This window comes from Astatotilapia calliptera, chromosome 16 (assembly GCF_964374335.1).
Source record: "Astatotilapia calliptera chromosome 16, fAstCal68.1, whole genome shotgun sequence".
Taxonomy (NCBI): domain Eukaryota; kingdom Metazoa; phylum Chordata; class Actinopteri; order Cichliformes; family Cichlidae; genus Astatotilapia; species Astatotilapia calliptera.
Window position 1 is genome coordinate 34,770,999 of NC_137437.1, and position 26,676 is coordinate 34,797,674.

Below are 26,676 nucleotides of genomic sequence, written 5' to 3' on the forward strand. Positions count from 1 at the left end.
CTTTTGTTTTAATTTTCCCTGTTTACTGACAGTTGGGAAAAGATGTTTAATCAAAAGTATTGATTCCATTATTTTTGGAATCGTCCTAATTTTTCCCCCATCATACAATTTAAAGTGTTGATGTTTCAGCTAAGCTCAAATGAGTTGAGTGTTGTTTTGCAGCGACTGTATCTGCGTGTATGGTTTGTACCTGTGGTTCCTGGTTCAGTGTTGGAGAGATTCTGGTAGCACTGCATTTTGATTTCATACAGGATGTACATCTGCTCCTGTGCAGAGAGCGGCCCATCAAACCCCATCTGTGGAGCACAGCAAACACGATCAGATCTTTGACCCTGTGCATACATGACTGTAAGTCACCATTTCCTGAAATTTCAACAACACTGGGAACATCTTCCTGCGTGCTGTGGGCCAGACCTGCTCTGCCCCAGGTCTTTGATTTTAATCTTGAACTGAGCATATATAAAAAATTATGTGAATTTTAAAATTAGAAACTCTTTGATGCATGTAAAGCGACTTCTTTATAGGTATTGTACAGGGTGGGCCATTTATATGGATACACCGTAATAACATGGGAATGGTTGGTGATATTAAAGTCCTGTTTGTGGCACATTAGTATATGTGAGGGGGCAAACTCCTCCAGATGGGTGGTGACCATGGTGGCCATTTAGAAGTTGGCCATCTTGGATACAACTTTTGTTTTTTCAATAGGAAGAGGGCCATGTGACACATCAAACTTATTGGTAATGTCACAAGAAAAACAATGGTGTGCTTGGTTTCAGCGTAACTTTATTCTTTCATGAGTTATTTACAAGTTTCTCTTTGTTCACAGCCATTGACATGTCAAAGAGGTTAACACGTGAGGAGCGAAATTGTGTTGATATCTGGTGAACGCAGTAACCAGGTCATTGCAGCAGATTTCAATGCAAGACCCCCTACGAGACCACCCATCTCCCATGCTACAGTCAGCAAACTGCTTGCTAAGTTTGGTGAAACTGGTTCAGTGTTGGATTTGCCAAAATGTGGACGCAAGAAAACTGTCACTAATGAAGAAACATCAGTGGCTGTCCTAGCTTCATTCAGCAAGAGCCCACAGCGTAGCACTCGCCGCATGTCACTGGAGAGTGGCATTAGTCCAACATCCCTTCGGCAGATATTAGCTACTCACAGATGGCACCCTTACAAACTCCAGCTACTGCAGCATCTCAACGAGGACGACCCAAATCGGCGCACAGAATTTGCAGAATGGGCAAAACAAAAACTGGAACAGGACCCTCAGTTCACGCAGAAGATTTTGTTCAGTGATGAGGCAAACTTTTATGTGAATGGTGAAGTTAACAAACAAAACCACCGCTATTGGTCTGACACTAACCCACATTGGATGGATCCTCCAAGACTGTTGGAACAACAAAAGTGATGGTTTGGTGTGGTATATGGGGTACAACGATAGTGGGTCCATTCTTCATCAATGGAAACCTCAAGGCCTCTGGATATTTGAAATTGCTACATGATGATGTGTTTCCCTCTTTATGCACTGAAGCTGGCACGTTCCCTGAGTTTTTCCAGCAAGATGGTGCACCACCACATTATGGGTGCCATAGATGAACAGTTTCCTGGAAAGTGGATTGGTCGTCGTGGGCCAGTTGAATGGCCCCCAAGGTCTCCCGATCTGACCCCGTTAGACTTTTATCTTTGGGGTCATCTGAAGGCAATTGTCTATGGGGTGAAGATACGAGACGTGCAGCACCTGAAACTACGGATACTAGATGCCTGTGCTGGCCTATCATGTGATTTGCTGAGGTCAAATGGCCCAGGATGCGAGTGGGCATTAAGGCATCTGGGAAGGATCTCAGATTATGGCTTTCAGGCCATCCAGCTCTTAATGTTCTTAATTAATAGTTAATGAATAACTAATAGATTTAAACCACATCGATTTTATGGCAATAAAAATAAATTATATTTTCATTATTATTAAGTTAAAGAAAATTATGAGTAAACCAAACTTTAATTTTAACTAAACAATCAGAAAGAGACGTGGAGGGAGAATAGCAGTGGGTTTGGAAGATAAACAGAAATGAGTGTTATATCACCTGAAAATATTGCAGAGAGGTAGAAGATAAATATTGAAGAGCAAAGCCCCCGGGACAGAGCCTCGAGGCACACCACAATAATCTGAATTATACTGATATATATATATATTTATTTGCACAAACTGAACAGCCGGAGAGGTACGAGAAAACCATGCGAGTGACTGTTTATGCCATTAGAGACTAATCTATAGCGGACGGTGTGGTGGGAGAATGTATCAAAAGCTGCAATAAGATCAATGAAATGAGATCCAACCTTGCAAAGCTAGTGTGGGGAGAATTTTGGGTGACATCTCTTCTCATGGAGAGTCCTCGATTCAATTTTTGCCTCACTTTCATCAATCAATGCAGAATTTAAAGCAGATTTTTTGTGGTGCATAAATTCTTGGAGACGAGCAATAATATAGATTCACTCTTCAGCTACTCACACGTTGCCAAAAGTTTAGGCCTTGCATATTTATACATTTAACACTTGGCATGAATGAAAATGAAAAATATATAAAGAATGTGCTGGTGAGATTATTACACTTATGACTTATGAAAAGATGATTCGCCCAAAAACTTAAATCGCCCTTTCTTAACACTGCTTTTCCTAATTTATTTAAATGATTTCTTTCTGTAGAAGTGAAAATGACTGAGATAACAAATGTATTAGAGTTTTTTAATGTAAAACATTTGCATTCCTTTTTGTTTTGCTCTCTCTTTCTGCCACAGCCTTTTTCTTTATGCAAGTCCAACATGCTTTCCATTTTGAGGCTGATACAGAAAATATACATGTGACCTGGTAAGATTGCTGTCACGATTCTTCCCCAAACGTGACCAGGATTGTTATTCAGACATCATACTCACATGTCAAACTGCTATCAGATTTGCATAACAGGGTGCATGTCTGGAAGTCGATCCAGTCGAGACTGTTTTGTTATAGTTTGGACCAAAGTGAAGAAGTGACCAAAGAGAGAGAGAGCTCTCTCTGAAGTGATGCTTCTGACATGACTAAAACAGGCATATCACTCACACATATTTCCTAAAAGCTTCTTTTAAAACCCCGACATCAGTTTTGATTGACTTCTTATACGAGTCTAAACAAAAAGAAAAATCGATTTTTGCCTTTATTTACTTTTATATTAACAGTATGCTTGCTTTATTCCTCAAAACGTAAGAAAAGGTCCAGAATCAGTGGATTCCAGTCATTCTTTCAGTGATTTTCAATCTTTTTTTGTTTGTTTCTTCTTTTCACATTGATTTCCATATACTTCACTTCCAGTTAATGTCTCATTTCTACGGAGCCCCGCAGGCGACATGGGAGAAAAAAAAATTAAGACGGACTTTTGCGAGATCTCACAAAACAAACTCGGGATCTCGCAAAACTAACTCGAGATCTCGCAAAAGTTTTAGCCGCAATCTTCGGATGCCGGCTTGAAGCCAACCGGGAGGTCGAGGCACGATGTGCCGGGAAAGCGGTGCTCCTCCCGGCTGTAGTAGGTCTCGACCTCCCGTTAGCTTCGAGCTAACGGGAGGTCGAAGGCCGAAGAATGCGGCTAAAACTTTTGCGAGATCTCGCAAAAGTCCATCTTAAGTTTTTTTTCTCCCATGTCCCCTGCAGGCTCCGTACATTTCCACTCTCATAATTTGCTTCACTTCTTACAGAAATCTAAGACCTCTCAGATGTACTCCTCAAACTTTTAACATCCTTTTATGTGATTATTCCAGTTTTCCAAACCCAAGCCTGACATTCACTGAAAATCTAAAAAAAAGACGTCATTACAGCTTTAAGCCATCTCACAGCCTCTCCAGGAAAATAACAGTGTGGTTATTGTACCATGTCAAGCTTACAAACCCATGTACGATCATATATCCAACAGCCCATTAAGCAGAAGAATCAAACACGGTTAATATTCTTTGCAGATCATGTTTAAGATGTCTGTGTTTCAGATTTGAAGCCTTAACATTTCCCAGTAGAGTTAATTATAGTTAACATACTTTCAGAAATATGTTAAAGCTCCATCTGGAGTGTGGTAGGAAACTTGGACTTACTCTTAATTTATGCATGCATAAATTAAAGATACAGGAGGAGCCAACCGATCGACTCTCAGAATCGTTATAATGTTGAGCTAACACAAAGCATTTGGTAGAAGCTTAAGAAGGATTCCCACCATGTTTGTTTACTAAATTTTAACAACTTGTACATTAAGCACAAATTGGGGCAGGTTAAAAATTATTACCTAGAATATTTAAAACCTGAACAACAGTCTTGACTTTGCAGCCATTGTTCCCAGACCATTATTGTAAATCAAATCAAAAACCTCTGGAGTTCTTTGCTGTAACTGGTCATCTAAAGCATCTGGAGCATCTGGAGCCTACATAATTGATCACGTAATTGATCATTTGCATTTATATTTGTCTACTGGTGCAACTAAAACTGAGCCAATCATGTTGAACTATATCCAGCAACAGTTACTTTTACTTAAAGGCTGGAAAAGGAAGAAATTACAAGCAGCTACATGGGGAGGTCAATACAGCATAGTATTGCAATATTTTGTGCGCCAATATTGTATTGATACAGGAACATGAAATATTCAAATTTAATTAAAAAAACTGAAATACTTGAACCATGAATACCATGAACAAGAGAGCTCATGTTGCCTGATCGGAGGCAACCGAAACAGGTCTCTCGTATAAATAACACATTAAGTCATAGTGGGATTACTTTTATCAAGGTAAATTTACATAAATAAAGGTTGAATTAAAAAACATTCTGCAGGTTTGGACTGAATGCAGTCCCTCTAAGAGAGGTTGGTGAAGGTTTGCAAATAATTGCTATCTAATTTATAAATCCAGAAAGATTCAGTCTGAGTCTTTCTCAATGAGCACAACTGGAGGGGATTCAACACAGCTGGCTGCCAGTCAAACAGGAAGGTTGCTGTAGACAGAAACATGTGATTTACAATGATTTATCTCAGTTAACTGCTGTATTTTCAGAAAAATATTGCATTTAATTGCTAACTTGATCCCATTCAGATGCAGAAAGACTCCAACTTACAGCAGCATTTGTGGCATTTTCACCACATTTTTTCATTTTGCATCAAAAAAAATAACTGTAGAGACAAAACTTACAGATTTTACTGGATAAAACAGATACTGAAAAAGTTTAACTTTGAGTTCATAATTTGGTGATAAGTCACATATATATATATATATATATATATATATATATATATATATATATATATATATATATATAGTCCCCGTGGTAATCAGAGCACTAGGTGCGGTGACTCCCAAGCTAGGCGAGTGGCTCCAGCAGATCCTGGGAATAACATCAGAGATCTCTGTCCAGAAGAGCGCAGTCCTGGGAACAGCTAAGATACTGCAGGACCCTCAAGCTCCCAGGCCTCTGGTAGAGGACCCGAGCTTGAAGGATAAACCACAGGCAGGGGCGTGCTGGGTGTTTGTTTTTTATATTATTTTTTATTGCAACACTCGGCATATCGTAAAATTATTAGCTGTTAGCTGTTTTGCTGTTGCACATGCTGTCCACCAGAGGGCACACCTATTTTGAACCACAAAATGATAAGGACATGTGTGTTACATCTGTTAGAAAGGGAAAATTTGTTTTTAACATCAGCAGATATCAGTATCTTATGTCATCAGACTCTACGGTCAGGGTGGGTGTTTAGCTTTCCCTTCTGGGTGCGGCCCTCCACGGCTGTCGCAGTTTCTAATGCAGCACCTTGGGGAAAATTAATTGTCTGCTCTGCCGGATATAAACAGCGCTACAAATAAAGCTTGAGTCATAGGTGTAGATAATCCCAGTATGAATGAATAACTGGTTGAAACTCTTCTAGCAGCGATAACCTCAAAAAAAGCACTTCCTGTTGTAGCAGCTTATACCTTCAAAACCTTTTAGAGCCATTTTGGACCATAATTGCTTCAACAGAGCTCAGGTGGGGATTTTTGACGTCATTTCACAGTATCTCTACATCTATTCTATTTCTTGTACAAGCAGCTCTCCTGATACTTAAAGCCCTTACCCAACCCTTCTTTTTTCACCTTGGAGAATAATATGTCCTGTGTTACAGTTGAATCATCATAACTGGGCCCCAGCTTTGTCAAAGGTAGCCACAGTACTAAATCAGCTCCCATTCATAGACAGATTTTCTAAATAGAAGGTGTCTGTGTCCCACACCTGAAGGCTTGTTCCATTAATTGGACTCCAGATTTACACCTTCCTGAGCCAAACAACCCAGCCTAAGCCCAGCCATCTCACTGAGGGTGGTTAGCTGGTACACAGCAGATGTTTGACTTTCAGTCTTGGGATAAATAATTATAGTGCCAGGCATCAGAATCAGTTCATTAAGTACATTTAAACCCCTGAAACTTCCTTCGTGGATCCTTTGTTAGATGCAGAAAGGAGCTCTCTTCTTTATTTCATACCCTAAAACTTCCCAGCGGGTCAGTGTGTTATTTTTAAAACTAAGGTAAACTGAAGCTGCTGTTTAATATGTGCACGCTTTATTTGATGTTGCAAATCAGGCTGACGTGTTCATCACTGACTCAGAGTTCAGCCAGTGAGCCTTGGTAGGCTTTACCTAATCTGACTCCAGACTCTGAATTAATCCCCACAATTTGTCCAACAATACAAACAGATCTGACGTTGAACCCACTGATGAAACAGTTGAAGTAAAGGTTAATCTGTGGGATTAAGAGTGAAAGGTGTTATCGTCACACATCTTTGTCTTAGCCAGCTAAATATCTCTCTTCATGGAAAAAATGCATGTAAACCTGATGGCAGACATGGATGAAATTAAATCAGCTGTACAGGAAGAAGATTGCACTTCACTTGCAAACTGAAGCAAAGACTTGAGTCTGATTAGCAGGCAACAGCCTGGAAAATGTATTTTAAAAAACACCTTTTTTTAAATACAATACTGACAAATTAAAGGAGGAGTAGCATCTGTCAGTGAAGCAAAAACCAAACAATCCCAACTTTCAATGACTCATATTTCAACATTTGAATCTATATGGCCGGCACTATTCATTATTCCATTATTGCTATTTGATATTCATATTATGAAATGATGCCTTGGCATCAGAAATGTTATTTTCTAGTTTTTATGTACACTCAGATCCTTCATCATCACAGAGGATCCAGTGCTGAAGCCGCTGTCCGTGGTGCTGTTAATGCAGGAACACTCTCCTGCCCTCGACAAGCTTATGCTTCACTATAAACAACTGGGACTCATCAGTGACTAATAGTACATCAAGTCTGGTGATTCATGTGTCAATTTTTTAGTCAGCCCAGCTTCGGGTTACATGCAAAATACTATATTCACATGCATCATCTTATTTAAAAAAAAACAACAACAACAATTTAAGACAAATAATCTAAACTCAAACATACTGGTCTTGTTCCTAGGAGGCATTCAGTTTGGTTTTGCTTCATTACTTAAAAAAGTGAGGCTTAACAAACCCATCACAATGTGATCTGAAAGGCAGCTGATGGTTATTTTAGAACACAAAACTTATCAGATGTGGAACAAACTGCTCCTAGCAAGTTAAGCTCATAACAAATGCATCGCCTCCATCTGCTGTGCTGATATTGATATTGATTTTGTGATGAAATGTGGAGTGTGCGTGCGTGCGTGCCTGTGTGGTCGCAAAAATCTACAGCACAAAATAACAAAATAAATGACTTATACACTTATACTGTTAGATCTATCTATCGCTCGTTGTTGACTCCTATCGTACACACACACACACACACACACACACATTCATTCATATATATATATATATATATATATATATATATATATATATATATATATATATATATATATATATATAAAACAGAAAAATGCGCACATGCACTATACTTGCATACATGGCTGGTGTTCTTTAGATTGCCTGCTGTGTCTGCACACAGGGGAAATGATGCATGGTGCTGGTCTAACATTATATAATGACAGTTTATATTCTCATGTTTCTGTCGAGCCTCTTTGGGCTCAATGGGGGAAACAATTGCTCAAAAATATGACTTTAGCAGCACAAACATGCCGCGTGCTGTGGCGCGTGCCCAGCATAACGTTTCTTACCTGTGCGTCAACCACAAGCCAACACAGGAAAAAGTTTGGGACTAATATCCATAAGAGAAAATTCATAGTTCGTCGATCTGCCTTCATCCCCGGCAGTGTGAAGAGAACACCAGGTTAAATAGTTAATTGTAAATCCGGCTTTCTTTCTTCACACCGGAGTATTTCGGGAAAGTTTAACCCAAGTTGTGGTCAAAACCTGAGCCGTCCGCGCAGTGGAAACGACAGCGGTAGTGGACAAAATCCCACGTTTCCCCACTCGGGAAATCCTGTCGTGCACCCATGAATGTTTCCAAAAAGGACTCAGAAATCACCACGGAGTCATCCCGGGCATAATCCTGGAGGAGCGGTGCAGACACCCGAGATTCCCGTTAAGTCTGTGATGTGACGCTCAAGCACAGCACGCAGCGCCCCACGTGTGAGCCGGGGGGGGGGGGGAGACGTGGGGTTCAAGTGGTGTCATTCTGAAACATCCTCTGTCGTAAACACGCACAGCAAGGAGATGTTTTCCTTCTCCTCGCGCACTGATTCAGTGCCCTGGGTAGGAGCAGTGCCGCTGATTGCTTACAAGGGCGTGGGTTTGGTGTCAACACTGGAGGGCATTCATTAGGCGGGCAAACTTCAGATCCTTCCCCAGGAAACACCGAGCATTAAACAGGGAATGCTCTGCGTCACTTTGTGCCAGATTTTGGTGAAAAAGCTTAAATTCTGTAAAAATGCAGAAATATGGAAAACTGTTCTAATTCAATATAACTTACTGCTATCATACAAAATCATCGTAACGCGTTTTTGGCTCGTTATTTATATTACAGATGCGCGCGCACACCAAATCCAAAAAATGTGTAAAATGTAAATAAAACATTTGCAAATATTATATCCACATTTTATTCACATTAGAACACAAAAAACAATACCAATATTGGAAGAAGAAATTTTACTGTTTCGTGAAAAATATGAGTTCAATTTCAGTTTCACGCCAGCATTACATCTCAAGCAATGTAATGCTGGCTCCAGGAAAGGCTGGAAAATAAAGTGTTGCTAGAAAGAAGCGGCTAGGTTAATCGGCAGCTACTAAATTATGAAAGAATTTCAAAATAATGTTCACGGTGTAAAAATGTTAATGTGTGTAATATCAGAAAATCTGGAGAAATCTCTGTGCAAAGCCACGACTGATGAATCTTTCATCAGCCTGAACCTTGACCTTAAAAAACCACATTTTCTCAGTTTAAATTTGATGTGTTTGTCATTTTCCACTGTGAAAATCATTCTTTAAATTATTTAAATTTTACACATCATGCTAACTTTTTTGGAATTAGTACTAGACTGACCCCCTATGATAACTGCAGGGGTTCGGTGTGACAGGCCTTGTGTGTTCAACATAAATCATGACTGTGGGGAGGAAACAAACTAAAAACTTAATTGTATTGTTTTGCATTTATAATTAGATTGCATCATATTTTAGAGCAGAGCTACAGATTAAAAATGTCCAAGGCGAAGCGGTCAAAGTCTGGCTGTACTTCACAGCAAAAGATGCAAACTCAGCAGCAACAAGTGCTTTAAGCTGATACTGTGATACTGTCAAAGGAGGTAGCACCTCGAATCCGATGAAACACCTGGCGACGCATAGCGTTTTTTAAAAGCCGAGAAATGCGCCGTATTTGATTTCTTGCTGCAAGACCTCACACCGTGCACATCTACTGCGGGTGTGGTGCCTGTTATCGGACCGGAGTTAGCAACATCCCCCAAGAATCTGAAGAGGAGAGTCCTGGCCCCTAGCCCTGCCAGTGTAGCAGAAATGATGAGGATGATGATGCAGCAGCAGCCGTTCTTCTCTGCGTGAGTAGCTTAATGTTGTTCGTGTGTAATTTACGTTGAGTAGGCTAACCACGTTATTACATTAATGCATGTAAGGTGAACTAGCAAACATCATCATAGCTACATGAAGCTGTCTTCTTGTTTGATGGCAGATACTCCCTTCACCCTGGCCAAAAAGGCTAAAATGACCAAAGAAAAAGTGGAAAACAGTTAAACATGAGAGGTTTTTGGACAAAGTTTGTGTTTTTTCCATTGTTTAAGCACTGCTTCCAGCCAAGAGTGATACCATATATGCCACATAGCTGCAGAAAAGGCTAACATTGTTATCTTTTTACAAAAAAACAGCTAAACATAAGAGGTTTTTGGACAAAGTGTGTGTTCTCCATTCTTTAAGCACCAGTTCGAGCTCCGCTTAAGCACCGGCACCGTTTCAAAAGTACCAGTTTGGTACTGGTATTGGATAAAACCTAAACGATACCCATCCCTACACAGCAAAATCTCCAGTGTTAATTCAACTCCTATAGTGTTAAAGTTAACACTTTTCCAGTGTTTATATAATTCTCACTGGTTTAGAGTTAAAGTAACACTTTGCAAAGTGTTATTATTTTAACTCCATTGTAGTGTTAAAAATATAACACCCATAGTGTTAAAATTTCACTCTGTATGGTGTGAAGTGTCTTCACTCAGAGTGTAACTACCTAACATTTATAGTGTTGTTTTAGGACACTGATAAGTGTTCACTTTTACACTGGCTTGGGTTAACTCTTTTCACTGAGGGTGTTACTACACAACAACTATGGTGTTATTTATGACACTTTTAAGTGTTTATTTTCACACTGGATTGTGTTGACTGTTTTCACTTAGAGTGTTATTCTGTAACTTTTACAGTGTTATTTTGGCACTTTAAAGTGACATATATGAGCTTTTAAATACTAGTCTGTATTAATTGTCTGAATACAAAAATGCATTAAAGTGCAATTACTGTATGACTACTGTGTTACATTCAGTGAAAGTCCTTGTTAAGTCCCTTTACAGGATAAAAGGAGAAAACATAAAATTGGTCACATAAGAATTTTAATAAATATTAAATTCCAAGCACCATACAGCATACGTTCACAACAAAAATAATGGCACAATGTACAGACCATCATCATCACCATAAGCACTTTGCAAATCAAAGGGCTTGTATATTTCAATACAGTCTGCTTTAACAACATCTTTTTCATCCGTTTCAAACACTTTATAAGCATGGCAATGTTCACTGAAATTTTCAACCACAAGCTTCTGAACTATGAAGTAGGTGTGACTATTGACCAAAACTATTGTTTTTATTCTGCAAAACACCGGCATCTCATGTTCAGAACCACAACAAATGACCAATCCTGTTCTGTACTCAGTCCCATTAATGTTAACCCAATTAGCAGAGAAAGCCTCTTCTGCAACAGCAGGCAAGCCTAGGGAGATCATTTCACTATTTTCCTCACTATCAACATCAAATGATTTCAAGGGCCCATACTCAACATGGCTTAAAGGACATGTCTCCCACTTGTATGCTATGGATGTTTGATGTTTTTTGGCAAGTGACACTGTGATGTTCTTAAAGTTCTTAAGGGTGTCTTTGAATACCCTATGTTTAGCCTCACCTCTCATGCTCCATACATGCAATAATGGCCCAATTTTTCTGATGCAAGTTGGGTAGTGCAACATAAAGTAGTGTTTGGGAATCATGTTCCTACCTGGATACAACAATTTGAACAAGTCATGATGTTCCATTGTTAAATGTTTTAGAAGCACAGTCATGCCATGTGTAACAGATGGAGAGAATATGATGTTAATTATTTGCAACAATAGCAATAGCATAGTCCAGTTCTGATTTCCTTCTGGCACAATATCACCAAAAATTAAAGGAATGTTTCTTATCAGACAAAGAGTCTGAATGGAGTTAAGACCTATACTATTACCACTACTGTCTAAGTTCACCCTTGTTGGACGATTTTTGCTCTCCAAGTAGCCATAGTCAAAAGCATAGATCCGTGACAAAAGAGCAGGTTTCGGCAGAAAATTGTCTGACAGATATTCCAACAGTAACTTTATCTCATATTGTGCTACCCCTTCGAGAATATCATGCATAATGTCCAAGGAAAAGTTCTGGCAAACATGAAAGAATTGAAGAGTGTTCAGTGTAGAATTCTTTCTTAAGCCAAACACATGTAGCTTTTGAGGATCAGATTGCAACTCACTGCAGTGCATTTCAAAAAGTTCTTTCCCTCGTAAGATGATCTTTGGATCATCCTCAGTATACACACTCTGTGCATCCTGTTTTGCAATTAAACACAAACGACAAAAGTAACGTCCACTGAAAGACTCAACAAAACCCAAAATTGAGTGCATCCCCAAGTTGTCCCCAGTTATCTGACATATAGTGCCATGGACCTTTTCAGATGAGAAGGGTAAATCAATGCCATGGCTCTCCAAAAACTTTATGTCATCAATCAGAGGCTGTAAAATAGGATCAAAGCCGTATTTTTTCACATCTTCTGCATGAAACAATGCAACCAAATGAATGTTCATCAATGCAGAATTTAACTTTGGAGGCAGATTTCTGAGGACAAAATAGATTGCACCAACTTTGTGAACACCACGTTTGGAACCAAGTGGATTAGCAGTCTCAAAGTCATCATAATAAAGCTGAATTTGCAAAGAAGTCTGTGGTTTTGAAAACAATGGATGAGACTTATAGTAACTGCCATCACAAAAGTCTTCATATCTGTCTTCTTTTGATACACATGGTTTAGCAAGCAGCTCGCAAATATAAGAATTGCGACATATAAATTTGATTGTTTCCAAAATTGGAATGTACACAAAAGTGTCTTTTACTGGTACCTGGTCATAAGTGCCTGATTTTTTATTTAACCTTGTATCATAGCGTATTCCTAAAGTCTTTTCCACTGGATCCACAATTCCCCATTTTTCACGGAAATATGACTTTCTTTTAGCTTCAGTGTCGAACTTCTCAACTGGATTGTCAAAAGTCTCAAGACATTTTTCCACTGGAGATCTAACAGGATTTTCTGTTGGCACAACGTTCAGTACTTTATGTTTAAACTCACAGTGCAGTCCATCAGCAAAATCTTCCAAATCACAAACAAGTGATGACACAAAACTATTTGCCAAACCACTACCATTGAGTTTACCAATAATTTTAGTGCAAATTGCTTCAGAATTTTTTTTAATTCTTTGACCTGACCCATTGTTTTCAGAACACCCAACCTCTAGGCTCTGAGTAACACTTGTTCCTGCAACTGCTATGTCTGTATCTTGTAATCTGTCAAAATCAGCTTGAAATGACTCTGAGGGTTCTGCATCACCACTTTGACAACAATCTTCATCATGAACACTATTTAAATGTTTTTTTAAACCAGAATATGTAGTGAACTGACGGCTGCAACCATCTTGTGAACAAGCCAACTTAAATTTGGTGCTTGGATAAAAACTGTGACCTAGTCGCAAATGACTTATCAAAGCCTGACTGGTGCTATGCAGAGTTTGACAGATAAAACATTTAAACATGGTTCTCATTCAACATTTTGGCACGCAACTCACGAACACGTGGTGACTCATCTGTTGAGGTGGCATCAATGTTGAATATGGTGGTCTGCACAAAACTGTAGAGATGAACCAGTGACTCGTCGTAAGATAAGTTGAACACGTAGTGGGATTTGAAAAGTTCATCAAAAGCACTGAGTGAGCTGGTGGCTTGGCAGGGGATGAGCTGTTTGTCCACTGCGATGTAGAAGGTGTCAATGCTGTTCTGGGTTCGACCAACAGCGAGGATGTATGGTTGTTTACCATCTCTTGCTTGCAAGTGTTCATCAATGCTGCAGCATGACTAAAAACAAATGAGATATTGACATATAGGCCTAGCTTATACTTGCTGAGTATGAACCATTCATTCAGTTTGACATTATGTGCCTTGCTAACTTATTACAAAATACTAAGACACATACTTCATGGAGAGGAAAACTAAAAAGTGCAAAAACTGAAAAAGTGTTTTGTAGGATTTTAAAAAGTGAGACAACATATTTACCTTGTGAAAGTGCACCATTTTGTGTGCTGCATCAGTTGGACTTATTTTGGTTCTCCTCTTTCGTCCAGCTGTGGGTGGCAAAAGTTGAAGGAGTAGCAGCAGAGAGGCCATGTCACTGTCCCAGTCTGTGTATGGTTGAATTTATAAAACAATTTCAAAATGACAGGTAAAAATAAATATTATTAAAATCAAACAAGCATGGTGCGACGCCTACCATTTATATCACTCTCTGTTGGTTTCTCAGCAGCTTTTATCAAACGACACAGGTCAGTTGACTGAGTCAGCTGTTTGGCTTCTTTAATAACCTTTGGCTTGAATGACATGTCCCACTTCTCAAGCAACTTGGTGGCTGTTTCAGCACCAAACAGCAGCAGGAAGTCTTGATTGACCTGTTCATCATACACACAGGACATAAAGACAGTGCTCAACATTGTTTACATTGCAATGTGATTTTGACCAATATGGGATATAGCCTGACTGGGATGACCAATGATCACATCTTTTACTGTTGCCATCCACATCAGCAAAACAAAAAAAAAAGGATTAACAGTTGAAAATATCAAGTGATTTGACTTACTAGTCCTTTGACATCCAAAAAGCGTGGAAATGTTTTGAAGACATCTGCAGTTCTTTGTGGATCATGCACCAGATCCTGGCGATGTTGGAAAGTCATTTTCATCTTCTGAAATACACTTGCTTCATCAGGAGAGTGAACAAGAAATGAGATGGCCTCCTTGCAGGCATCTCCATCAAGTTGCTGAGGCAATGTGGTTGCTAATCTTCTGCGCTTAGGCCCTTGTTCTTGATGCACTGGGACTTCCTTCACTGGCCGTTTGGTTGTAGACCTGGACATGGTTTTGAGGCGCCACGCTATATATCCAGTGCCTTTCACTCCGTCGTAGAAATGCTCCTGTCACATTTAAACATAGATGAAAAATAAACATCAAATGCGATCTTACAGACTTTGCAGATTCAGCAAAAAGAAACCCAAGGACTATTATCATGTAACAGGTGCAATACATGTTAAACAACATCCACAATTTCAATACAGTTTTATGACAATAGTTATTACGAAAGAGGAATTAAGATTTTTCTTTTAAATCATTTAGCTGATGTAATTATTCCATGATGAAAACTAAATAATGTGCTGTTTTACAATCACTGCATGACTTACATAGCCGTTTGGAGAAAATGGATCCTTCAATGAGGGAAAGAGTGTAATTATTCCAAGGGCATATTTCTCCTTTTGCTTACGGGAGGGAATTCTGCTATAGAGGAAATACAATTGACAATGTTAAATCAGAAGTATGTGTCTTTACTGCAGTATACATTACAAGAATATTCCATATGGCCCATCTTTACTTTTTTATTAGGTACTATTACTCTTACCCATGTCTCTCAGTCATATCACTTGCCAATATGTTAACAAGCTGCCGCCGGGTGCGGTGGCTCAGTGAATTTTCGGCATTGTATTCTTCAAGAATTTCCTCTCCACCAGGTTTCCTAGTCAAGGCATTTTTAACCATCTGCTCATATAAAAGGGAAAATAATAACAATAAAAACTTGTTTGTCAGTAAAGGTGAAAGTTTAGAGGAATGTCAACAAACCTGTGAAAGACATATCTAGCAAGAAGCACTAACTTCTACTAACATTTTTTCATACAGGGCAAGTTGGGAACCACCATGTTTTGAATTTCAATTTGTATAACAATCTACAGTATAAATGGTGTCAACTCAAAAATACAAAAGACATTTTCTGTTCTCAATTACCTCTTTTGCAGCCTCTGACACACAAACATTTGGTGCAGAACTGTCTTTGCTGGATCTACTGCGGCCTGCAGGAATGCCCTTTTCCCTGAGGTCACTGTCACTTGATGAAAGTGATATAGTGTCCGTGAGGGAAGATAATGTATCCGAGGAGGATGGTGTGGAATGAGCTAAAGGACAAAAATCTTTGGGAGAGATGATTTGGTTAACTTTCTTTAGGCTACTCCACAATGCCATTAATAACACAATTTCAATGTTCATGTTCAGACAACATTCTATACAAATATGACCCAGCCCTGTCCACTGTCATGTATATTGCATGAAGACAGGTCAATGTCATCTGCATCAAGAGCAAAAGAACTTGGCTCTACATTGAGTGGGCTATACTCTGAAAATTTAAGTTATGATAACATTTACCTTCATCTGAAATCTTTTCACGTATTGTCAGGCATAGGTCTGGTTGGGCCTCCAGTAACTCCAGAAAAATGTCTTCTTCGACAGCTGTGTCAGTTTCATCGAAAATATCAAGGTCAGCAGCATCCGGAAGTCCAAACTTGGTTTTGGCTTTACAAAAAGATAAGCATAATGTCACCTAAAACGCCTGAAAAACTTTTTTAAAAACTAATTTTGACTTTTTTATTTAGCTAATATTTATTAACAGCTGTTTTACCTGTCTTTAAAATGGTTAAATTAGACAAGTCTGCAGCAACAATATAGGCCTAGGCCTACTGCTCTGTACTGTTTTTAATGTCACACATTAAAATAAAATGTGTTAACATTTAATTCGGTTTTTAAATAGATGAGATGCAAACATGATGAACTGATACATGTGCAACAAATTTTGTTCTGCCAGGTTATCTTACCTTCACTGATGAATTCTAGATAAGTGAATCCTGCGTGCAATTTAATGTACTTCTTTACATTGAGGTATTTCACTTTCAGCAACATGTCTTACAACAGCACCTGGTGGAGAGAAGGGGGCACAGAATATTTTTTACCATATATTTAAACCATAGCTTAAGTGGCAACAAATCCGGACAACTTTAAGAAAATATTAGGCTATACATTGTGTGATGATCTGTGAAGGGGTGACAGACCACTTCAACCCCAGGAACATAATTTGGCTTCCCCCTGCGCACTAAAATAGCTGAACTTGGGTACACAGAAATAGCATTCAATGAATTATCCACCCATCCACATGTTTATAAGACGACAACGGCGATCTTCTCGTCTGCACGCAGGCTAGATACTTAGTTCTGCTATGTTGCGAGTAAATCGCTGTAGCCTACTTGGGGAAAAGCATCTCTGTTTAAACCATGTCAGGATGATAATCCACATAAAATTTCCTGTTGAACGCACACCTGCCTTCATCACGCTTTCACTTATGACAACAAATATCCCTTATACTGTAAATTAATGAGTGCAAGTCTTACATTTATATCGGGAGTTTCTGACACATGCACAGCCGTCTGGCTAGTTGCTACTTTGTGGTGGTTGTTTTGTGACACGACATGCTAGGATTATCAGTGGAGGCGACGTCAACGACCCTCAGTCGTTATACCGCTTTGTCTTAAACACTGGATGGTAGCCTATTTCACTAAAACTGTAGAAAAGGGGAAAATGTTCCCTTAGATTAGGCCTACTACAACATAGGGCTGCTCGATTATGGCAAAAATGATAATCACGATTATTTTCACTGAAATTGAGATCTCGATTATTTGACGATATTTATTTAACAATAACAATGTATTGAATAATGACTTTAAAGATTGTCAAAAAATAATATAAAATAGTGTGCAAATACTGATAACAGTGCAAATGTTTGCAATATAAAAAATAAATGAAAAATGTAAACATCTATGTTTAGTGAACGTTGCAGTGTTGCTCTGTGGTGCAGCTACAACACTGTAGCAAAGTTTACACACTATGTCTACTTGATCCACGTCTGACTCCGCGAACCCATAATGTTTCCACACCACTGAAGTTTTTTTTACCTCTCTTTTCAACCAACGGCAGTCACTCTCCTCTCCAAATAACTTCTGCTTAGCTTTCCGAGCTTCCCTCGGGTCCTCTTAATTGTTGTGACACGTGTTCGAAATGCAGAGAGGTGCGCTCGATTTGCCACACGGAGCAGCGCGAGAGTAAAGCACGAGGGAGGGGCTAATAATCGGCTCAGTCATTTTTAATGATCGTTGAAAGCCCAGATCGTAATCGTGATTAAAATTCGATTAATTGAGCAGCCCTACTACAACATGTATGATATATCCTAACCGTTAGCAAGCAACCCATGCACAAACGCAGCGCGCCTTGCTTGGTCACTAACATCTAACAGAATTCCATAACCCCCTGCCACTTCAAAGATTTGTAGGCTAGGCTACTGCTAAACTCGCTGGTAGCACGTGTAATTAGCCTATCTTGACGCTTTCCAAAACTTGACTTGAACGTCTCCATGTGATTGTTTAGTTCACTTTTAAATAGGATATTTCTGAGGCGAATGTTCGCTTCCCTTAAAAGCAGTGGGCTAAACGCATTTGTCTTAGCTGCCAGCTAGGCTACCACAAATTCAAATTTTAACATTACATTTAACATATCCAGAGGATAGCTAACTCCTCCCTCGTTTCATTTAATAAGCATTGAACACTGGAAAGCATTTCTCTTATGACATTAGAACTAACTAGAATTGAGAATTATATTAAGCACGCATTTATTTTCGCTGCAATATTAACTTGTTATAGAGGATAGTTTAGCTACCTAAGCTAACGAATCCCATCTCTTACCGCAGATGAATACACTCCACATTAGGAAAATATTGCATGCTTCTGATAAATAATGTTATAGGCTAGTTAGTTACAATATTTAATAATGATAAAATAACATAGGTCTTGTTGTATAGTTCTTACCTGAACAACCTCCTCGATCTTGACAGCAAACTTCTGGCGGACTCCTCATGCCCATGAGCGCGAAAAACCCGGATGTGGAAATCAACTCCAAATGAGTGTTATAGTATTGACTCTTTGAAATAACTCCGGCTACAGAGCTTTTTCAGCACCGTTAGTGTTACTGTAACTCTCAAACCAACACTTTTCAACTCGAAATTTTTAACACCAGTAATTTTAACTCACATCAACACTTCGGATTTTGCTGTGTAGTCAGGGCTGAGATCAGGTTCAAAGAGTAAGTAAATATTATATTTAACTGGCAGCAACACTTCTTTTAAAGAAACTTATTTGGATTTGAAAGGGGGAAAGAAATGCCTTTAGAGTGTGTGTGCGTGTGTGTGTGTGTGCGTGTGTGCGTGCGTGTGCGCGCGTGCATGTGCGCGCGCGCACACACACACACACACACAATTACCACACACGCTCACACTTTTTATTCATATTTTGGGAGATAAAAACAGAACTGAAGAACAGGAGACCCACCCATGTCAAACGCATAATTTCCTTTGTGAGTCACGTTAGAGATGTTTCATCATCAAACAAACAAAAAAAAACCAAACATCTAAACAAAAGTCGTCTGTCTGAATTTGAAATGTCTGAAAATCTGGCACATCTCAGTTTTAGTTTCATCACAAACTAAAGTAGCTTTTGTGTTTTACAGTGTGAGGAAAAGTAACACATCACACCCATCCGTCTTTGTCCTGTCTCCCTCCCCTCACCCAGCCGGTCGTAGCAGATGGCCCTGCCCCTCGCTGAGCCTCGTTCTGCTGAAGGGTTCTTGCTGTAAAAAGGGAGTTTTTCCTTCCCACTGTCACCAAAGCATTTGCTCAAACAGGGTCATCTGATTGTTGGGTTTTATCTGTTTTCTCTGTATTACTCCGGGTCTTTACCTTAGATTCTAAGGCTTAGAATATAAAGCACCCAAGGTGACTGGGATTTGGCACTATATAAATAAAATTAAATGCAATTTACAGACCTCCCTCTCCACAGACACCTCCTCACTCCAGGGAGTCTGGGACGGATGGTTCGGATGCCCCGACCGCCTCAGCTGGCTACTTTTGATGTTGAGGAGTAGCAGCTGTTGAGCCTTCTCACAAAAGATGGAGCTACTCATTCTGTTAGTCACCACCCACAGTTGATGGTCATAAGGTGAAGGTGGGAATCTAGATGGGCCAGTAAATGAAAAGCTTTGCTTTCATGCTCAGCTCTCTCTCAAAGCATAACAGACCCGTATAGTATGTGAATCACTCCACTCCTCTCACTCAGACTACACCCCGAGATACTTACACCCCTCCACATGTGGCAGCTCCTCCTCAGCCTTTTACATCTGAGAGCCTTAGCATCAGATTTAGAGGTGTTAGCTCCCATTTGTGTTCTGGCTACAACAGTACAGGGACTGATACTCAATACTCACAAAGCACCAGAAACTACCAAAGAAACTGCATTGATTTAAAACAATTGTATCTATAAACTCAACAAGGAAAATATTCAAGGCAGTCGCCCCATTTTCCCATAGACGTCTGAGGAGTATTACCATTTTTGGCAAGTAGAGGCGTCGGCTCCTACTGACCATAAATGCTGATTTAACTCTTACTCCTATACAGACAGCTATAATTTGACAACTTCCACAGTAGCCTTATTGAAACCTCAGAATATATCAGTAAAGACGTGGTTTAATGACTATTGGAATAGTTTCTGGGGGTTTTAAGGGCAATTACCTTGTTAAAGACCTTCCTCACTAACTGCTGATGAACTATGACAATATGCACTCAGTTCTGAAATGAGCTTCCACGGTTGCTTCTTCTGAGAGGTATAAAGTGGTAATGTTTGCCTTTGTACAGGGAGGGGAGGCTGTCACAGAGGTCACCGGGCTGGCCTCAGCGGAGCAGGTATGAAAAGTGAGGCACGTCAGTTTTGCTTGAAATAACAAAATGATAATATATTTGAATATGAAGGCTCCTTACAGAACACATTTGTCCTTGAACAGTATTTGGGACGTTTGACATTAAAATATCTGCCTGTTGTTGTTCTTACTGGTATTTTTAAAAGAGAAAATCTTTGCAAAGAGGATGGACAACAGAATTTTAGAGCTGTAAGAGATTTTTCTGCTCAGAGCCGGCTCTCAAGGTCTCTGTCAGGAGTCGGTCTACTTTTAGGAAGACAGACACTGGCCTTGCTTACACAACATTCCTCCTCTTTCTAATAGATTAAAGGTGAAGGAGCTGTGTTAGCCCTCTGTGAAATGATGAGAAGACGAGAATAAAATGTAGACGCGCACTCCAGTACACGACCTTCACAGCTAGTAGCCGCACATAATACAAACACATGGGGTCATCTCTGTTCTCCTCGATGATGAGCTTTCTGCAGACCTGAATCTGCCGGGTGCCGTCAGACTTCAGGAGTGAATCCAGGCTGTGCAGGATGTCTTTCTGTTATCTGGATTCACTTAGTAGCAGAGCGTTAAAGAGCTGTATGGATGTTGTTCAGCAAGACTGGAAACAACACTCTGCATTGTTAACATTTAGCTGATTTGCAGCCAGGAAAGAAAGCTGGAAGAAATGCTGACTCTAGAAGTTAGAAGTTACCAGTGAGACACAGGAGAACCTGATGGATTGTAACTGTGACTCCATTACAATGATTTTAACATAGTTAAAGGATACGGTCTCTGTAGTTTGGATAAGTTCAAGCCCTGCTCCCGTCTCCAGCCTCTGATCTGACAACATTTCTGCAACACTGAGTGTTGTACAACCAAGTGTCTGGAGATTTTTTAAGAAGTCTGTGCAACAATTTCTGTTTCATCACTTTCTAGCTCACGTTGAGCCGTGTCTGTCTTTCTGTCATAAGTTGGCTGTGTGAGCTGCTTATTATGGACCCAAATGCAAAGCACAGGAGGCAGGAGTCACATTCAATATGAGCGTTTAATGCTGATTAGTCCAAAAACACAGGAACAAACAGGAAATAGAGCAAAGAAATACTAAACACTGGAAATCCCCAGGGAATACAGATTCACCGGAAAACTTAGAGCAAGGAAACACAGAGCTTTATGAGGGACGATGTAACAGTGAGCTCGGGGAGACAGAGACAGCATATACCGGGGGTGTCGAACCTCAGTCCTTGAGTGCCCTGAAACTTTTCCATGTGTCTCTGCTGCAAGGCACTTGAATAAAATTTGTAAGTCATTAGCAAGACTTGACTGCATGCCGAGGTGGCAACCCCTAACCCCTAACAACCCCTAACCCTACTCACATAAATGCAAATAAAAGCGTACGTTTAAAAACAAAAAAGTACTTCTAAAACTACTTTTATTGTGCCACGCTCATTCACTCTTGAGCTGCTGTAACATGAATCAAATAGCTGAATTGCCACCTCAGCATGTCTTGCTAATGACCTACTGAACTTTATTCAGGTGTGTTGCAGCAGGCACACATGGAAAAGTTTCAGGACACCGGCCCTCGAGGACTGGAGTTTGACACCCGTGGCATATACACTCACAGCAGAACAAGGGGTGAGATACCAGGCGGTTGCACAAGTGGAGACAACAGACATAATGGCAGGGAGAAATAAACTCAAAACAGGAAGACACAACCGAACAGGAAACTAAGAATCAACTCGACACAGAGGAGGACAAAGGACGAGCAGAGATGGGACAGAAGAGAAGGAAATGCAAAAGAGTATCAGGGGCTGAGTCTGTGACCCAGCATTTTCAGTTTGTTTTGATCTATTTGTGATATTTTGAAGATGACGTCAAGTTTTAGGATTATTATTAGTTTGCCTCAAGTTTTAGTCTCGGTTATGTTTCGCCCAGGCCTTCTGTGTTGTCATTTCTACGTCTCTCCATGTTTCCTGTTTTATTTATTTTGAAAGTCTTGTGTTTCTTTGTTCAGTGTGTTTAGTTTTACTCTTCCCCGTTATGTCCATTTGTGTCAGCTGTTTCCCCTGATCACCTGCTGTGTGTATGTAGTCTCTGTGTTTTCAGTCTTAGTCAGGTCGTCTGTTTTCCTCCCTTCATGTCACGTCTAACGTTCAGGTACTTCATGTTCTTGTTCATGTGTTTTCCCATAGTTTCCCGCATGCTCCTGCTCTGAATAATGTTCATGTCTTTTACATAGTCATCAGTCTAGTTTTTCCCAGTTTAGGTTTTAGTCGTTGCCATTGTTCAATGTTGCCTTATTTTGTATTCATGTTTTCCGGCCCAAATAAACAGCTCGCTTTTTGTTATACTCTGTTTTTCTCCCGTGTCCGACTTCAAACACACCTGCCCGTCCAAACCAAGACAAAAAGATCTAAACGTGAACTGAAACTAACAGTAACTGAGGACTCGAAGTACGGTGGAATATCCAATTGAAGACTTACTGGATATTTATCCTCCGCCGGGAAATTTACACCGTAGTTAAGTCATGACCATAAACCTCTCTGAAACCATACGGCGGGACCTGGCGTGCACCTCTCTGGAAATGTAACTACACTTTAACTCAACGCAGCCCAAAACTATTGTGGTTAGCCCACCAACTTTTTTTTGCCACAGTTTTTGACTGAACATATCAGATAAAAGGAAACTAAACTCTGGGTATCTATGAAATACAGAAACCCAACCCAAGAACAAGCTAAAATAATGAAACATGAACATAAATCACTTCTCCAAACCCAAAAGGAATAATCCACCAACAGAAACTCGCCACACTCTCATATTTTAGCGTTGTGCTGACAGCGCAGGAAGGCGGCGTCCCCATTCACACCGTGGAACATGAATTTGAGAGACAGCTTGCCAGCTTTTTCTATTTCTGTGCCATTACGTCTGCACTCTAATCAGATTGTGAATTAAGAGGGGATGAGAGTGGATGGCACCTGTTTTATCTGCACAAATTGTCTTGCTCTGCCAGAAGCAATTTTGCGTGAAAACCCAAGCCTGTTCACCTGCTCTTTAAAAGGTCTACGACTGTTTATAAAGCACTTCGTTCTCAAATCAAAAGTGAGAGAACAATGCACACGTGGGCAGAGCCTGCCTGGTGACTCATTAATGAGCTGATGCATTTAGCGCATACTCCAGGACATCACACTGTGAACGGCATCCTGTTCAGATGGTAACTGCTGATGGCGTGCAGCTGTCAAATTGACATTTGTTGGCCAGCATTAACCTAAACTGAAATGTCTGTAAAATAAACCACTTTACAACCTTGTGCTAGCAGTGTAACCACAGAGAGGAGGGACGGGGAGAGGCAGAGAGGGAATTAGTGTGTCATTCAAACATTTTCTGAATGTATTTTCACAGAAATATCCTGTGTGCACTCAGTGTGTCCTCTCTGATAAACTGTTATAATAGGCTGTGATTACAGGGTGATTTTACATTGAAGCACTGATTGTTTGGGGATTTTTTTTGTTTTCTCTGCTCAATAAGTGGAAAAGGTCGTCTTTAGCCATCCTTGAAGGGGTGCTTTGACGGTGCTGGTGTCATATCCTTGTCACGACCCTTGCTGACACCTAAAGTGTCTAAATAACTCCTAGAAAACCTAAGATCTAAAGTCACTCTATGCTTTTTTTCATTTTTAAAACACAGCGAGCTGTAAAAACTTATATTTGGACATTTCAAGCAAAGCTCAGTGAAGTGCTGCAACTTTTAAAAAATATTTGGAATTGATTTTTGTGCCTTAAAACTGTCAAAAATGACTTTAAATTTACAGTCAAAGCCAGTAGCTGTGTCTGAGATCACTCACTATGTATTCAAAGGTACAGCAACACTTCTGTTTCTGTTTGGTGGAGACATTTCATCCGAGAGGCTCCAAGCTGTGCAGAGTCCCAGGTATTAAACCACTCAGACCTACTGTGAAGGGAACCGTAGGTGGCAGATCTGTTAAGTAGGTCGTTCACAGGAGAGACTGATGACCTCTTTTACTCTTTCAACATCCTTGACAGAGTGATCTGTAAACCAAACGATACTTTACACGGGAGGATAAATAAAAGTACTTGAAGGCTGTGAGGAAAATTATGTTTTCAGTATCTTTGTTTTCCTGTTTCTGTTGCAGACGACATATTAAGCTGGTTAAATAAGCATTGAACTTTTTTCCAGTAGCTGTTCACGGCGTTCTCAGTTTTCCTAACAAGTGAAGAATCTCTGATTTGATCCTGGGATAGATTCAAATTCTTTTGTGGGGTGTTGGTGGTGTCAAGAAGAGCATGTGGTGTAAAAATCTGCCAAATCAACCATGTGGAGCTCCCTGCTGTGCTGACCTTTTATGAATAATCAAACTTAACTTGTACCAGGATGGTGGGAAGAAAAAGAAAATTGAGAAGCAAAGGAACAGCTCAGCATACGACATTATGTGCAACATTATGTAGTGGAGGGAGTGCTGTGGCATACACGTATGACTGCCAGTGGAACAGCTTCACTGTTGTTTATTGATGATGTGACTGATGGAAGCAGCAGGATGTACTCTGAGGTGCACATGGCTGTACTCTGCTCAGATTTCAGACAAATGCTGAGAAGATGCTGCTTCACAGTGCAAGATGTCAAGGACCCAAAGCAAACTGCAAACACTGCCTGGCAGAGCATCTTACGGGAGGAAATGGTGCACTTCAAGTGTTAAAAACAGGGTTTCCACCTTAAATGATGCTAGTTTGTTTAGCTAATAATATAGCTATATGATAGATCCAAGAATTGATTCATGAATCTGGTGAGCAGGGTCAACTATCCCAGCTGTCATGGGGCGAGAGGCGGGGTACACCCTGACAGGTCGGCAGTCTGTTGCAGGTCTAACGCAGAGACAGACAACCATTCACACTCACATTCACACCTATGGGCAATTCAGACTCACCAGTCACCCTAACCCCACTAACTGCATGTCTTTGGAGCTTCAAAGAAGCTGGAGAGAACTCACACAGAGGGGAGAACACGTAACGCTAAAGTCTTGAAGCTCTGCACTTCTCGTCTTTGTTCAGAAACCGATGGACCCAACCATGGATCAGCACTTTGCTCTACATGGGATGAAACATCCATGACTACCAGCAGCTCTTGACAGCTCTGATGCTTTGATGTCAAGGGGTCAGGGTTCAGGAGACAACTTGACTCCCTTTAATGATGACTTCCCCTCCTCCCCTAAGAGGATCGCAGCCTTCATCCATACTCGTGCATTGTTTTTTCTAATGGTGACTTGTGCAGTGATCCTTTGTGTTGCTGGAGCTTTAATAAATTAATATATAACCTTTGCGCAGACTGTTTTTCACTTGCTGGTTTAGTCGTGTCACCTCCCACTCCAGCTTCAAACAAATGCATTTACGTTATTGTTTGTTTCAAAGGCCTGTCTGGCTCAAAGGATGCTGCTTCTCTAATGCTAATTTTGGACTTTGCTTTCATATTGGAGAGCACAGCGCTGATTGATTGACTCTCCAAAAAAGGACACACATGACTCAGGATGTGAGTCATTTTGAAATGTGGGGAAGTGTAAGGTGCCTTTTAATGTGAGTATTTTGTTTCTAAAATAATAACATAAAGTTCTCCTGGTATTTGGTTCAACACGGGAACACATTCTTGACTTGTGTGGTTTGTTTTGCACTCTCACTGATATGTATTTTTTCTTTCTGTCTTTTTCCATTTCCAGCTCTAACTGCTGTTGAGGACATTGTAATTTTACAGTGACTCGCTGAGCTGCTCTGAAAGGGAGAAATACATTTGAGGCTCTTAGCTCACCTTCAATTTAAGGCTGCTGCTTCTGATCTGAGGAACGATGGAAGATTTGAGACCAACAGAAGCATTTTAAAACATACACTCACATGAATTATATTTTTAAAGTAAAAGCTTGCTCACAGTGAAGATTTTTTCCTCTTTGTTTGTTTGCAGAGATCGTTTTATTCTGAGGAAACTAAGTTTAAGATGCTCTCTCTCTGGGCCTTAGTTTATTATTA

General features: G+C 40.1%; 2 protein-coding genes across 4 annotated transcripts in view; both read right to left on the bottom strand.

Moving 5' to 3' along the window:
* The window catches only part of pth2ra (parathyroid hormone 2 receptor a), a 72,843-nt gene extending 64,373 nt beyond the window's left edge, over positions 1 to 8,470 (bottom strand). The window contains exons 1-2 of the mRNA XM_026144345.2: positions 8,180 to 8,470; positions 191 to 296 (exon numbers count right to left, since the gene is read on the bottom strand). Of these exons, the coding sequence (XP_026000130.1) occupies positions 191 to 296; positions 8,180 to 8,266 (193 nt within the window). The 5' untranslated portion in view covers positions 8,267 to 8,470. The remainder of the gene's footprint in view (positions 1 to 190; positions 297 to 8,179) is intronic.
* Positions 8,471 to 11,710: 3,240 nt separating this feature from the next.
* On the bottom strand, positions 11,711 to 18,980 carry LOC113029910 (uncharacterized). Of its 3 annotated transcripts, none has more exons than XM_080290819.1 (10): positions 18,745 to 18,980; positions 16,708 to 16,807; positions 16,262 to 16,408; positions 15,848 to 16,029; positions 15,468 to 15,604; positions 15,253 to 15,346; positions 14,656 to 14,988; positions 14,293 to 14,467; positions 14,079 to 14,203; positions 11,711 to 13,880 (listed from the first exon to the last, which is right to left on the bottom strand). In XM_080290819.1, exons 2-10 carry the CDS (start codon positions 16,790 to 16,792, stop codon positions 13,554 to 13,556), a joined length of 1,605 nt encoding a protein of 534 aa, XP_080146945.1. In that variant the 5' UTR covers positions 16,793 to 16,807; positions 18,745 to 18,980; the 3' UTR covers positions 11,711 to 13,553. The 3 variants fall into 3 exon arrangements, with proteins under 3 accessions (XP_080146945.1, XP_080146946.1, XP_026036712.2); XM_080290820.1 differs by having other exon boundaries at positions 17,839 to 18,980; XM_026180927.2 differs by having other exon boundaries at positions 16,708 to 18,980.
* Between the last annotated feature and the right edge of the window lie 7,696 nt (positions 18,981 to 26,676).

Excerpts from the sequence above, each read along its gene's own strand:
- LOC113029910 (XM_080290819.1), bottom strand. The coding sequence starts at position 16,792 with ATGTTGCTGAAAGTGAAATACCTCAATGTAAAGAAGTACATTAAATTG. Across the intron at positions 14,989-15,252 it reads CATTTTCTCCAAACGGCTAT|GAGCATTTCTACGACGGAGT; the intron begins GTAAGTCATGCA and ends TAAATGTGACAG. Across the intron at positions 14,204-14,292 it reads AACAGAGAGTGATATAAATG|ACTGGGACAGTGACATGGCC; the intron begins GTAGGCGTCGCA and ends AACCATACACAG.